The 15,354-nt window shown below is 37.1% G+C and overlaps 1 protein-coding gene across 1 annotated transcript in view; it reads left to right on the top strand.

The window, feature by feature from the left end:
• The window catches only part of TBC1D4 (TBC1 domain family member 4), a 211,593-nt gene extending 201,493 nt beyond the window's left edge, over nt 1-10,100 (top strand). Inside the window, 3 exon segments of the mRNA XM_017868339.1 lie at nt 2,468-2,637; nt 5,637-5,813; nt 7,760-10,100. Coding sequence (XP_017723828.1) covers nt 2,468-2,637; nt 5,637-5,813; nt 7,760-7,993 — 581 coding nt within the window. The 3' untranslated portion in view covers nt 7,994-10,100.
• Nucleotides 10,101-15,354: the final 5,254 nt, after the last annotated feature.

Below are 15,354 nucleotides of genomic sequence, written 5' to 3' on the forward strand. Positions count from 1 at the left end.
GGATAGCAAATTGCTAATGGAATTTAATAAATGTGCCTGGCTCTATTCTGACAGTAACTTAAAACCATATTTGTCTTACATAAAATTGAAATTAAAAGGGAAAGAGGAATTGGGCTCTTGTATTTGAGTAAGCTGTAATGGAGCTCTTATTTTCATTTGTGCCTAAAAATCAGAGCGTATACTCCTAAAATCTGGACTAGGGACAGACTCTGTATAATTTTCCAGATTTTTATATACATCTTTCTACCCCCCATTGTCTTCCTCATCTTGCATTCAGAACACAGAGAAACATGTTCTTAACTTGTATCAATGTTGTTTCTAATGGCATTTCTTAATCTGACTTTTTGTTGTTAACAGAATAACTTTACTTCCTGTTTCATTGCTCATGTGACTCTTCTTTCATGCCAATGCAGTTATGGTGGGACAGTCTGTAAGACTGGTGGCTCAGGGAAAACACTAAGTACAGTCAGTAGAGCCCAGGGCAAGTTACTGAGTAACTGCCTTGTTCTAATCACAGTGTTTGGCATTGGGAATAAAAAGAGAGTATAACATGGTTTATGTCCCCTTTGGAGCCCTTATATCTATTCACAAGTCTTTATACTTGTCTAAGTCTGTTATGTGAAAAGCAAAAATTAAAACAACAACAACAACCAACTCTTCATCAGAGGTTTGTTCTAATGATGTGTAGGATCTCAGTTGCCTTAAAAAAGGACTCCCTTAATTTTTATGTTCTGATCATCTATTTAGCAGACATGGGCAAAGCAGACAGTATTCACTCACAGCTGCACTTCTGTTAAATTGGAGCTGTTTGTCAAATTGTATTGGTGCAGTTGTAGGTCATTGTCAGTGTTTGAAAAAATGAAACAGCTTACAGTGAAGATATTAGGGAATATTACAAAAAGTAAGGAAATACATTGTTTGGAGAAATTTGTTTTGAGGATATATGTGCAATATGTATATATACCAGATTACAACGTATGATATATTTCTTACTGAGGACTGTGGTGGTTTAAAAGTTAAACACTACATTAATGTTACTACAATTTATAAAATGCAACAAAAGAGTAAAGTTAAAATGCGCTGAATCATCAGATTTCTCTTGTTTATCGAATATACACTACTGCTTTTCTACAGTGACATTTTCTCTGGAGCTTGGGTTCCTATTAATGGGTCTTCTGTAAATTCTTTTGTTTATATATGTTTTTCTTCCCAGAGAATAATCTATCATATCGAAATGATGTTTCAGGGCACCTCTCTTTGACTTAACCTTGGAAGCTCGATGTCAAGAGTTCAAGAAACAAATGTCATCAGTATCAGTTTTTTGTTATGAGAATACAAATGATGCTGTTGGCTATACAACAGCTGTTCAGCTCTCTTCTTTGAATTTATAAAAGAATAGAGCTGGCAGGAAATGGAAAGATGCATGAGCAAGAAGAACTATGTTTGAAAGAATGATTCTATGGTTCCATCTTCATTAAAGACTCTCTGTTGTATATTATTCATTAAAGAATGACATAGATTGAGAGAAACTTTCATACAAAAGTACTAAGTACTTGATACTTTTCTTTCTTTCTTTTTTTATTTTTCTGAGACTGAGTCTTGCCCTATTGCCCAGGCTGGAGTGCAGGGCACAATATCAGTTCACTGCAACCTCTGCCTCCTGGGTCCAACCGATTCTCCTGCCTCAGCCTCCCAAGTAGCTAAGACTACAGGCATGTGCCACCACACTCAGCTAATTATTGTATTTTTCGTAGAGACAGGATTTCACCGTGTTGACCAGGCAGGTCTCGAACTGCTAGCCTCAAGCCATCCACCCGCCTCAGCCTTCCAAAGTGTTGGGATTACAGATGTGAGCCAACACGCCCGGCCTAGTACTTGATACTTTTCAAAATTATTGCCTGTTTGTATTTGTAGGGAAGCAGGGCTTAGAGTTAGGGTAGCTCTTATATTTCTCTCCTGATTGAGGTTGTATGTTTGTCATTTGTTTTAATTTTTCTTTTAAGGTGTTTTTTTTTTTTTTTAAATTTCCTGGTGTGACATAGATTTAATTACATAGCTGGTTCATTTACTTTTTGTTATGATAATGAGAGTTTGAATAGTACTCATTGGTTATGTTAATTTGTTTTTGTATTCCTGTTGTGAAGAAAAGTCTATCAGTTGAATAACTGTCCTTGAGGTTTACCTAGTCTCCATTAAATTTGGCATTAAAAATTACAAATAGTTCATGGACAGAGATATACACTTTGTCCTTTTTTACCCTGGCTTTATCTGAGATTCTTAAGAGGAATATTAAAACATCTGCTTATATGTTTAGTTATTTTACTTTTTAAAAAATGCTAGGTGCTTTTGACCAGTTTTCTTTTCCAAAACACATAAAACAAGTAAATAAAACCTTTAGCAGAAATAGCATGCTTTTACAAGAGTGGATGCATAATTTTGATCATGAAAATTGTATTTCTTCTTTTAGATATTATTTTTCTTCAGGGAACTGAAGTTATATTTAAGGTTGCACTCAGCCTACTGAGCAGCCAAGAGACACTTATAATGGAATGCGAGAGCTTTGAAAATATTGTTGAGTTTCTTAAAAGCACGCTACCTGATATGAATACCTCTGAAATGGAAAAAATTATTACCCAGGTATGATTTAAATGCTAATAGTGTTATACAGCAGTTTTCTCTACTGAATATATATTAAATGCTTTAGCATAAAAATGTAGCTTTGCTTGACAGGTATTTTCATCAGATACATTTTATTTAGAAAGGGGACTGTTGTGAAATTTCTGCATTGTGACATTGTCTATCTGGCTATGCACAGAAAATATGGTTTAGTGCTACGTAATGAGTTTTTCAGGAATCCTTTCCATTTAAACCAATGCTAAAACTGAAGATAGAACTGACAGAATCAGGAAGGCCTGAGAGTAAAATCAGATCGTCTTGCCTTTGTTATCTTCTTAATTATTTTGTAAAATACATGAAGAGAACATGTGGCAAGAGTACAGGCTTTGGAATTAGAAGGTATTGGGTTTGCATCTACTTCTAGCTCTTTAATTGGTTGTTTGGCTTGCACACATCAGCCTAATCGTCCAAACCGTAGTTGTCCAGAATGGTACAGCACTGGACAAGTTCCAGAATGGGATAATACTGATCTGAGAGGTTTTATGAAGCTTACATGAGGAGACTTGGTGTATCAGTCTTTGTCCCTCCGGGAAACATTCTCCCTCCAATGATTCAAATGAAGGAACCATCTATAAAGATGTGGGTAGGCCTAAGGGAATCCAACACAGATGTCCAGGTGCCCAGGAACTAGTAACATAGGGAAAATGTTCAAACCTCTGCTGCAGAGGGGCTAAGTGGAGGATGTAATAGTGTTACTAGGTCCAGGAAGAGCTGGAACTGTGGAGGAGGGTTCTCTGCTGGTTGTTGTGGTCTTGTTGAACTAGGCAGAGAAGGATCGGGGAAGAAATACCCAACCCTTTTCTCCTGCCTCTTCTCATCTTGTGCTGGCATCTTCTGTTTGCCAAACTGAACCAGAAGCCAGCCAGAAAGTAAGTGTGGGGAATTGTCTGCCTGCCAGGGTACAATAGAATGGATGAGGGCAGTGAATGGATCTGAGAAGCAAATTGAAAGTAATCTACACACTGCACACAAAGACTACAAGTCCTTGACTCTTCATAGGGACCAGGTGAATGGTAGCTATATATTGCTGCTGTTCAGATGCAGTGGACAAGCTTAAGAGCAGATTGATAGATTTGACAGTTGAGCTTTATGAGCATTGATAAAGTTTACCACTTTCCTGAAGGCACTTTTGATGGCAGAAAGACGATAGGGTTTAGAGAAAGGGAGTTTGGAACCTTGTTCTGGTGTCCAGCCATTTACTAGCTGTGTGCCTGTGGGCAAGTTACAACCTCTCTGAGTCTCAACCTCTTCCTCTACAAAATGGGAATAACAAAAGTAGATTGTATTATACTTTTGTATTATTTTAGGAGCAAATATAACCAATATGTTAAAGTATTTTGTACCCTGTAGTTCATACTGTAATATGAACTCTTATTATATTAATACATATAAAATTTTATTTCCATTACATGGAATCTAAATCACAAATATCTATAAATAGTTTGTTACAATGCTCTGTAAGCTGAAAAGTATAGCTTTTATTTGTATAGTTACTTGTTTATTAATTTTTCAGAAATACCTTTCTTGACTGGAATCAGATATTATGCTTTTAGAGATTTGAAATCAGTTATCACCTCCCTTCTAAAATTAATGAGGAAATTGCCTGGCTTTACAGATTACTATTAGGATTAATGGGTAGAATTTATAGACAAGTAAATTTGAACTTGAAATTGGGAGAATTTCCTAACAATTAGAGTTGATTACTGTGGAATGAAATGCTAATATTAAAGGAGACTTTGATGAACTTTATTTATGGACACTGGAAAAAAACGCAAATAGTGCAGAAAATCACAAAGAAGGAAACAAAAGTAACTATAAATCTCAACATCTAGAGATAACCTTTGAAACTTTCTATTACCTTTTCTTTGCTTATATATACATATAAAAATGTATAAAGTTATATATAAATGAAATCATACTACATATACTATTGTGGGACCTGATTTATGATTAAAAACATATAGAGTATTAGATTTTTTTCCAGTAACTATAAATCCATATTATCATTTTAATGGTTGTGTAATAATCCATTGTGTCCATACCCACTAAGTAAGGAAAAGATGATGGTTATTTGAGGATAACCAGTTAGTCTAGAAGTTCTCTTATTAAAATTTGAATGTTTGAGTCTCTCTAGTAGTAAGTAGTAGAGTAAGTCAGATTTTTTGTGCTTTCTTTTCTCTTCTCAGTGTTTAATATAGAGACCATTGCTTGAATAGCAGCTGTAGTCTCTCCTTCCCCCAGGAAGTTTGGAGTAACTGTCCTCTAGCTTCATAGCAAACGACCTTCCTATTTAGTGGTGGTATGGGAGAGCAGTAGCAGCCCTAATTAAACCTTACAGCCCTGGACAGTGGTCACAGTATGCAATTTTGAGGATTCTCTGTGCAGTACAATATGTAAATGACTCTTTAAGAGGCTTACAGGGAATAGCAAATGGATGAAAAAATTTTTTAAGATCTTTCTGCTCCATTGGCAAATAAATTAGAAATGCTTTTGGTTGCTTTATTACAGTAATACCCTATGCAATTTTGCTTACTAATCAGCAGAGATTATCTCTAACATAATAATTACTCAATAACTAATGTTGTTTATCTAGTATACTACATTTTGGGAGACAGTTACTAGATTATGGATATCTTGGCTGCAAAATACACTTGGACATTAATTTATTCTAGTGACTTGACTTCCCGAGAATGTTTCAATTGCATAGAAATAATCTATCTGTTCTGTTTTTAAAGAAAAAATTTCTTCTTTCACAGAAAGAGCTATTTGTTTTTATGTTGACAGTGTAAGCTATATCTAATTTATTCTTGTATTGACAGTTATACTTTTTTTCTTTTTTATGCTTTAATGTTCTTCATTAATAAGTATTTGGAAACATACATGAAACATACCAAGATACACAAGCTGTATCTTGTTATACATACCAAAGGCTAGCCTAACCCATGATACTTTCATGGCAGGTTTTTGAGATGGATATTTCTAAGCAGTTGCATGCCTATGAGGTGGAATATCATGTGCTACAGGATGAGCTACAGGAATCTTCATATGCTTGTGAGGATAGTGAACCTTTGGAGAAGCTGGAGAGGGCCAATAGCCAACTGAAAAGACAAAACATGGACCTCCTAGAAAAATTACAGGTAAAGAAATAAAGATTTGAGCAAAGAAGTATTTTAATGCCTCCTGCATGCACAGAACTACCTCAGGAATGGAAGGGATATGTGTGTGGAATGAACCATTGCTAACCAAGAGCCCATGTATCAGACTGTCCAAGTGCTCTGGGGCTACAAATGACATGTTAAATTTAATATTACTTGGAAAAAATGCACCCTCACAAAATAGCTAAATGGCAGTTCAAAGTGCAATCTGCTTAAATACCTGTTGTATGTTATAGATATTTGGTTAAGTTCAAGGGAGGAAGAATTGAATGTAGGAAATTGATGAAGTTGTGAAGGACCTGGGCTTGAGCTGGAATCTGGAGGGTTGGTGGAAGAAATGAGTGAGGAAGGTCTTTAAGTCAGGCTGGGTAGGAGGGTGGCATCAATAAGGAGGACATGGCAGAGCAGCAGAGTTAGCCTGGTGTCAATTTCAGATAGATGTTGGGGAGAGTTAGGGTAAATATGATAAAGGCAGAAATTGTAAGTGACTTTCAGTGTCAAACCAAAGAACGTGACTTTAATCCTGTCAAGAGGGAAATCTCTCAAAGTTTTGGGGCCGTGCTGTAGAAAGATCAATCTGGGAACCTTGATGAGGACAGATTGAGATGGGAGAGAAGGTAAGGAGGCCTGCTAGCAGTCACTTGTGAAAATCTATTGTGGATGATGAGAGTTGTCTAGACTAAAATGGAAATTGAAAAAGAGGGAGACATGTCTAGGTAAATTGAATTACACGTAAATGTTACATGTAATATTAATACATCATTCCTGCCATCAGGGAGTTCACAATTATTATTTGAGAATATAAAACACTATATATCTGTATCTAAGCACACACTTATACATGCAATAAGCAATTTATTATACAGTAATATTCTGTATTTGCAACTTGTATATGTGTGCTGTGTAGCCATGCCCTGAGGGGAGGGGCTTAAGAGTGATCAGGGGAGGGAGACTAGCAGGTGACCCTCCTGAAGTCTTCAGGGGAGATGACTTCAGTGGAGATTCAGTGCCAAATGGCTGCTTGGGTTCCACTTACTCCTCCTCTCCATTTCCTCAACACTGCACCTGGCTACAGACTGGAAAACACTAAAACTCTGCTTCTATATGGTGAGTCCCCTGTCAAGACCAGTCAGGAGAGACAGGTTAGAAATGACGGGTCTCTAAAGTGGTTGCTTCCCAAGAATGGGGACACTAAACTTCCTTCACTTTGTCTTACATTGGCTCTGGCTCACAGAAAATTTAAATCTTTTTTTCTATTCAAAAGAGGGCAACATAGTCTATTTTCAAAAGAAAATAAATGGTTGATATATTGTCCATTTTTAGTTGGATATTTCAATGGCGATTGAGTATTTGCCCTTATTAGGGAAGGTGGGTTTGTACCTGTTTTATAATGATTCTTCTGAACTTACAGACTTTTTCACTGACAGTTCAGTGTAGTCATCGTCAGTTACTCGGCCACCCCTCACATCTATAAAAACTGATGAAAGTCCAAGTGTATGTTTAGAGAACTCCGTATTTCAGTCAGGGAAGGAAAATCTCTTTTAGCACTGCAAGATAGTGTCAGGAATCTCCTGTTTCTCCTTCAGCCAGGCCAGATCCCTCCCGTTCACTCAGGGGAACACCAGTGGGTGCAGAATAAGTTCTGCTACTGTTGGTGAGGGGGTGATTTAGTATTGAATTATTAGTGTATTCAGTGAGAGGAGATGAATCATGATAGTTCCATAGTTACATCTTTGTGAAACCTAATAAATCATCGTTTCATGTAGGTTTTCAGAGTATTTGTTTCACATAATATTTTATTAAGTAATTCGAAGTAATTGGTTAATATGGGTAAGGACTGGCTCCTGCTATAATGAATCATGACTTTAGCAAGACATTGGATTCCAAATCAAATTTTTGATTTGTGGGATTTTTTCCCCCCGAAACAGGTAGCTCATGCTAAAATCCAGGCCTTGGAATCAAACCTAGAAAATATTTTGACAAGAGAGACCAAAATGAAGTCTTTAATCCGGACCCTGGAACAAGAAAAAATGGCTTATCAAAAGACAGTGGAGCAAATCCGGAAGCTGCTGCCCGCAGATGCTCTAGCCAATTGTGAACTGTTGCTGAGAGACCTAAGCTGCAACCCTAACAACAAAGCCAAGATAGGAAGTAAGCCATAATTGAAGAGGCGTGGCCTCAGCAGGAAGTGCTCCTTAGAATACTACAGAGAGGAAGAGCCTGCATGCCACTGGCCCAAGGCTGGACGCTGAAGCTGATGGAACCACCTAATACTGGTGCTGAGCCCCTAGTCACAGCAGGTGGACCTCGTGCTCATCAGAGCGTGCCAATCCTAAGCCATTGGACATATGTAGATTGGTTTTTGTTGTTGCTATGTACATATAAATATATATATAAAATGAACATAGTTCATGCTTTCAGATAAAATGAGTAGATATGTATTTAATTTTTTAGTCAGACCTTCATGAAATCCACACCAAAGGAAAGGTAAACCGAAATTTCTCTTGGACATATGTGAAATCTTTTTGTCTTTATAGTGAAACAAAGCCAGAGCATCTTTGTATATTGCAATATACTTGAAAAAAATGAATGTATTTTTTTCTCCAAAGAACAGCATGTTTCACTCAATGGTGAAAAGGTGGAAACATTTATGTGACTTTATGTGTTTCTGTCTTAATATCTACTGACATTGTCTATATGAGGAAAGTGACTGAATACTAGTCATGCTCCTATGAGTTTTTTGGGAAGGTAGGGGCATTTCTCCCTGCCTGCTTTGTGCCAACTAGCATGTTGCATCTACATGCATTGTGAGTCTAGTTAAGTATTACTATAAACATACATAAAGAGAAAGTAGGACATTGTGGCTGAGTCTACCCAGCTCAAGGTAAAGGAGAATGTCGCTAATTTTTTAGCGAACTAGATCAGCATTATTACTCAAACTAAAATATCACACCTGAAAATTTAATTTAGGACCTAAAATGTCTAGATTAACTTTCTGCCTTTTAATTTAAATAACTCATTCAGTTGTGAATGAATTCCTCTTTATTTGGTGCCACAGTCACCAAATGACAAGGATTTGCCATTTTCCCACCAAATTGTGAGTGCTCATAATTTAGGTCTCTCTACCTTAAATTCAGTATAAGGAAATGTAATTATGATTGTTTTTTTTCCAAAGATGACAAGCTATGTTGAAATACATTTTTTCTTTTGACCAATTGACAAGACTCTAATAAGCTTTAATGATCTTCCCCTTTTATGTGAAAAGTTTTGAGAACTGTAAAATGTTTGGGAACAAACTGTTGAAATCCATCGGAAGGGAAAAGTGGTACCAGTGGTACCAGCTCAACTAAAACCTGCAGTTCTGCATTTCAACTCTTCACTTCCTCAGTCTACAAATAGCTTATTAGAGGACATTCACGCATGCTGGGTATAGGCAAGGAAAGTAATTTTCAAAGTACATTTGCAATTCTCTTTTTCAGAGATGATTTTAGGATAGTGCCTCTGAAAGTTGATGCAGCATTTTGCCTTTCCAAAAGTATTTATCGTCACTGCTTTTGCAGTACTTGTATTTTCACAGATGGATTATCTGGGGTAATTTTCTTCAAAGGGAGTTTGTTATACACAGTGAAAATTTATTATAGAGTAGAGTAGTAAAGCTCTAGAGGTTTCAGAAAGCTTTGATGAACAGATGACAAACATCCGAAACCCCCTGTACACTGTTACCCAGTGTGAATATAATAACTTGTTATAGCTCAGTGTGCCCTTGAATCCAAACAGTTTCTTAAAAGACAATAAAATCTTATTAGTAAAGTTAATGTAACTTCTAAGTTCTAGAAATGCTGATTCTGTCTACCCCATTCAATTGGGGGCTACTAATTGATTTGTTGCTTGGTTTCCTTGAGAATTTCTCTATTTGTAGGAGGGATTTTTTTCTTTTTACTGTCTGTAGATGGAAAATTACTTTATGGGTGTGATGCACAGATGGTAGCCAAGGAATCTGTTGGGAAAGTTTGGAAAGAAACCTTTTCTTTCTGTTATTCAGTTTAAAGTAATCTTTATCCTGGATGTTTATAATCAACATTAAGAGTTATATTACAGTGTTCAGAGATTAAGCTGACTTGGATACAATATTTTCTTTTGAAAATGAATTTTCTTTTTCATTTGTGATTTTTTAAAAATGTTGCACCAGTTATGCTTCATGCATTGTTACATCTCATCAGGTTAATGTAATGTCTAGTTCCTTTGCAATAAATATATTACTGCAGCTTTCTTGACATATACTGTTTCTTTTCGGGAGAGAAGAAGCTCTTGGTTAGAGTCTTTTACTACAGGGGTCCCTGGGTACCTGTCCATGGCCTGTTATGAACCAGGCCGCACAGCAGTGGTGGGCATGTGAGCAAGCATGACTGCCTGAGCTCCGACTCCTGTCAGATCAGCCATGGCATTAGATTCTCATAGGAGCGCAAACCCTATTGTGAACCTGTGCATGCAGGAGATCTACATTGTGTGTTCCTCAAGAGAATCAAATGTCTAATGATCTGTCACTGTCTCCCATCATCCCCAGATGGGATCATCTAGTTTCAGGAAAACAAGCTCAGGGTTCCCACTGATTCTACATTATGGTGAGTATATAATAATAATATGGTGAGTAATAATAATAATAGAAATAAAGTGCACAATAAATGTGCTTGAATCATTGAGTCATCCTGAAACCATCCCCTGCCACCAGTCTGTGGAAAAATTGTCTTCTATGAAACCAGTCCCTGGTGTCAAAAAGGTTGAGGACCACTGCTTTATAAGATCTGCATGGTAAAACCCCATCTCTAGTAAAAATACAAAAATTAGCCAGGCATGGTGGTGCACATCTGTAATTTCAGCTACTCAGAAGAGTAGGAGAGGCATGTGTTGTTACTTATAGGAGGCCAAAGTATCGTCTGAACCTGAGAGGCAGAGCTTGCAGTGAGCCATCGCGCCACTGCACTCTAAGCTGGGCCACAGAGTGAGACTCTACCTTTAAAAAAAAAAAAAAGATCTGCATGGTTTGGATTGTACCTACTTAAAATTGCTACACAAATAATTATTCCTAATAGAATCTGAGACAAGAAAGATAATTCAAGAGACATTTATGTAAGTACATTGTTACCAGTTTTCAACTTACTTTCTCAGTGGAGACTTGAAAGAACATTATTAGCAACCACATTGATAGATTTGCGTTCTATACTTTTATTTTCCAAGTCCCCTCATAGATAGCAAGGGAGAGAAAGAGCCACAAGAAAATACAAAATTTTTCAATTGGACACAGATAATTAAGAATTAAGGACACTTACTGATGGATGTGATATGAATGTTTTTACATAAAATATGTATCTCTTGGAGTATTTTCATGTATATTTGTAATCCAATAAAAATACACTATGTCTTCTTGCTAACTTTAGGACTAACACTTTTAACTATTTTTCACTTAATGTAGTAGTTAAGCATTTTGAGAATGAGGCACTGTAGGCTTAATAGTACAGTCTCTTAACATCCATGTTGACTTTTGTTACTATTTCACCAATTATTTTTTCACAGTACCAGATTAGGAATAAGAAATCTATCATCTGATGGCATGAAGTATTTAGTCCTTCTACCACAATGTGACACTCTCATTATATCACTCATTAGCTGTGATATAATGAGAAAAGCACTGGATTTAGAGTGAGAAGTTTTAGATCTATGTCCTGGTTCCACCACTTTTATTTACTCATTCAACAAATAGTTTTTGTGAGCCTAGTCCAGGCTAGCTGCCTGAAATTCAGGGGTGGAGAAGACATAACTCCTTGTCCTCAAAGAGTTTGCATAGCCAGACAAGACTAAGCAAAAATAACAAATCTGGAGGCATCACATTACCTGACTCCAAACATAATACAAGGCTATAGTCACCAAAAAAGCATGGCACTGGTATAAAAATAGGCACATAGGCAGTGGAACAGAATAGAGAACCCAGAAATAAAGCCAAATATACAAACAGATCTTCCACAAAGCAAACAAAAACATGAAGTAGGAAAAGGACACCCATTCAACAAATGGTGCCGGGACAACTGGCAAATCACATAGAAAAGGATGAACCTCATCTCTCAACTTTTACAAAAATCAAGATTTAAATCTAAGACATGAAGTCGTAAAAATTCTAGAAGATAACATTAGAAAACTCTTCTAGACACTGGCTTAGGCAAAGACTTCATGACCAGAAACCCAAAAGCAAATGCAACAAAAACAAAGATGAATAGATGGGAATTAATTAAACTAAAAAGCTTCTGCACAGCAAAAGAAATAATCAGCAGAGTAAACAGACAACCCACAGAGTGGGAGAAAATGTTCACAATCTATACTTCTGAGAAAGGACTAATATCCAGAATCTGCAAGGAACTCAAATCAGCAAGAAAAAAAAAATCACATCAAAAAGTAGGCTAAGGACATGAACAGACAGTTCTCAGAAGAAGATACACAAGTGGTCAACAAACATGAAAAGAAAGTGCTCAACGTCACTATCAGGGAAATGCAAATTAAAGCCACAGTGCGATACTGTCTTACTCCTACAAGAATGGCCATAATAAAAAAACTCAAAAAATGATAGATGTTGGCATGGATGTAGTGAAAAGGGAATACTTTTACACTGCTGGTAGGAATGTAAACTAGGACAACCTCTATGGAAAATAGTGTGAAGATTTCTTAAAGAACTAACAGTAGATCTACCATTTGATCCAGCAAACTCACTACTGGGTTTCTGCCCAGATGAAAAGAAGTCATATGTTGACTTACAAATATATATACATACATATACACACACACATATGCATATATATACATACACATATATACATACATATATACATATATATACGTGTGTGTGTGTGTGTATATATGTTACATTTTCTTTATCCAATCACTAGTGGGCATTTGGGCTGGTTCCATATTTTTGCAATTGCAAATTGTGCTGCTATAAACATGCATGTGCAAGTATCTTTTTTGTGTCATGACTTCTTTTCCTCTGGGTGGATACCCAGTAGTGAGATTTCTAGATCAAATGGTAGATCTGTGTGTATATGTATGTGTGTGTGTGTGTGTGTGTAGTATTCCATGTATATATATATATACACACACACACAATACTACACACATGCACACACACACACATATGTATAAGAAATACTACTGAGTCATGAGAAAGTAATGAAATAATGGCATTTGCAGCAACCTGGAAGGAGTTGAAGATCATTATTCTAAGTGATCATCATTATTCTAAGTGATGTAACTGAGGAATGGAAAACCAAACATCATATGTTCTCATTCATAAGCGGTAGCTAAGCTATGAGGATGCAAAAGCATAAGAATGATAGAGTGGACTTTGGAGACTCAGGGGAAAGGGTGGGAGGGGGGTAAGGGATAAAAGATTACACACTGGGTGTAGTGTACACTGCTCGGGTTACAAGTGCACCAGAAGCTCAGAAATCACCACTAAATAACTTATCCATGTAGCCAAAGACCACCTGTTCTCCAAAAACCTATTGAAATAAAAAATAATAAAAAAGAAAACGAGAGTTTATACATTAAAGTGGAAAAATAGATATGCAAAGTAGTACAAACAAGACTCATTTCACTCAGCCTGGATGGGGGACTGGGTAGCATTGGAGTGGGTGTCAAATGTGGTCTGAGGATGGGATGCTTCATCTGAGTCTGGAAGCTGCAGTAGAAGTTGACTAGTTTGTGTAAAGCAGTATATGAAAGATAGGGGATGGCACAACAGGTCCTCAAAGTGTTATTTTATTACAATGTTCATGAGAAAAAAAGTAGATTCCCTGCCAGGGCCACTGCTTGTGTGGAGTCTGCCCATTCTCCCTTAGTGAATTAGGTGAGCTGGCATGTCTAAACGGCCTCATTGTGAGTGATTGTAGGTAAGAGTGGCCCTGCAATGGGATGGCAAGCTGGCCAGGGTTGGTTCCTGCTTGGGACCCTGAGATGCTGGGATGGGCTCCAGCCAACCAAGACCCAGAGATGGAATAAACTGGTTGGAAAATGAATGAATAAATACAACTGATTGTAAAATAAAAATTGATAGACTTTACAATACATGTATGACACTAACAGATGCAGTATGAAAGTGCTCAGCAAGCCCTCCATGTTTGTGATGCTTTTTGAACTTCATGGTTGGAGGAGGTGATCCTGACAATTTTTGTGTTTGCAAACATTTTTTCCTTGATTTTCCCCACCACAACAACAAATGCTGTCACTCACAGGTTCATCAAAAAGGAGGCAAATGATTATCTTACTTGTTTCTATGAATCTCTCTTAAATGTATGTATAATTCACATTTACTTCAGTGTTTGATATTAGAAGTGTTTGGGGACTTTATTTAGAAGTTTGGTGATGTTTTTGTGACCAGAAACATACTGTAGGAACTTAACTTTTGTGTGTATCAATTAGCTTATGGTAAAATTGGTTTCCTTGTACATTGTGTCACTTAAAGTCAGTTTCCAAGAACTTTACTATTGTCAGGTCTGTCCCATAGATGCTGACTGATGGATGAAATGAGTACTCAGACACAGGTATGTAGTGTAAGAGCAGCTAGGGGACTGCCTGGCTCAAGTGGCCAGAGTGCATCCCTAAGAAGCTGGAGCTGCTTGCTTTTTTTAGTGCAGGCATAATGCCAAAAACCTGGAGCCAACAAAACCTGCAGGTAATTAACATTTATTGTTCCCCTTTCAGGGAACATCACACACAGATGATCAAAGGTCAGATCTTGGTCAACGTAAGTGAACAAGCCTATTTAAGATAAATTCCCTTACACTCCCTTGTACCTACTCCTTACCCTCTGCCTCAGGGTTATAGAACAGCTGCCTTCAGCAATTCTACCCCAGGGCTCTGCAGAACCTTCTGTGCCTTCAGAAGGTTTGCATCCTTTCCCTATAGTTTTTCCCACCTCTCTGACTGATCCCCCACATACTATGATGGTAAGTGATGACTTACTGTTTATAAATCATAACTCATTCCTTAATTTTGAAGTTTAGTAAGTCTACTTAGTAAGTATAGTTACATAGGGGTGTAGTGGGAGATGAGTCCCTGACACACAAGGACTCTGTCATGAAAGTCTTTGTAGACCATTGGAGTCATTTTGAGTTCTGCCTAGCAGACAATGGCACCATTAATGACTGATAACCTGGAGAGAGACATCTGGTTTGCTCCAATTCATTTTATACATTTGGAGAGAAACTAGAGAGTAGGAGTGTATAATTAGGTGAATGTAATAAAAATAAGGGTTGAACAAAACAAAATAGAACAGTACAAGCCTGATCTAGGGCAGTGGGCTTTGGGAAAGAAAATGGCCCTTCTCTTTCTGATATATCAGTCACTGGAACTTGCTAGTTTTGTCAGCAAAATATTTGTCCCCCCTTTTCCCCAATCCCTGTAGCAGCTACCTTAGTTTATTCATATTCTTGGGCCAGTGGATTAAACTGAGACCATTACCCACTTTTAAGGGCAAATT

Source organism: Rhinopithecus bieti, unplaced genomic scaffold (genome assembly GCF_001698545.2).
Source record: "Rhinopithecus bieti isolate Rb0 unplaced genomic scaffold, ASM169854v2 scaffold_3912, whole genome shotgun sequence".
Classification (NCBI taxonomy): Eukaryota; Metazoa; Chordata; class Mammalia; order Primates; family Cercopithecidae; genus Rhinopithecus; species Rhinopithecus bieti.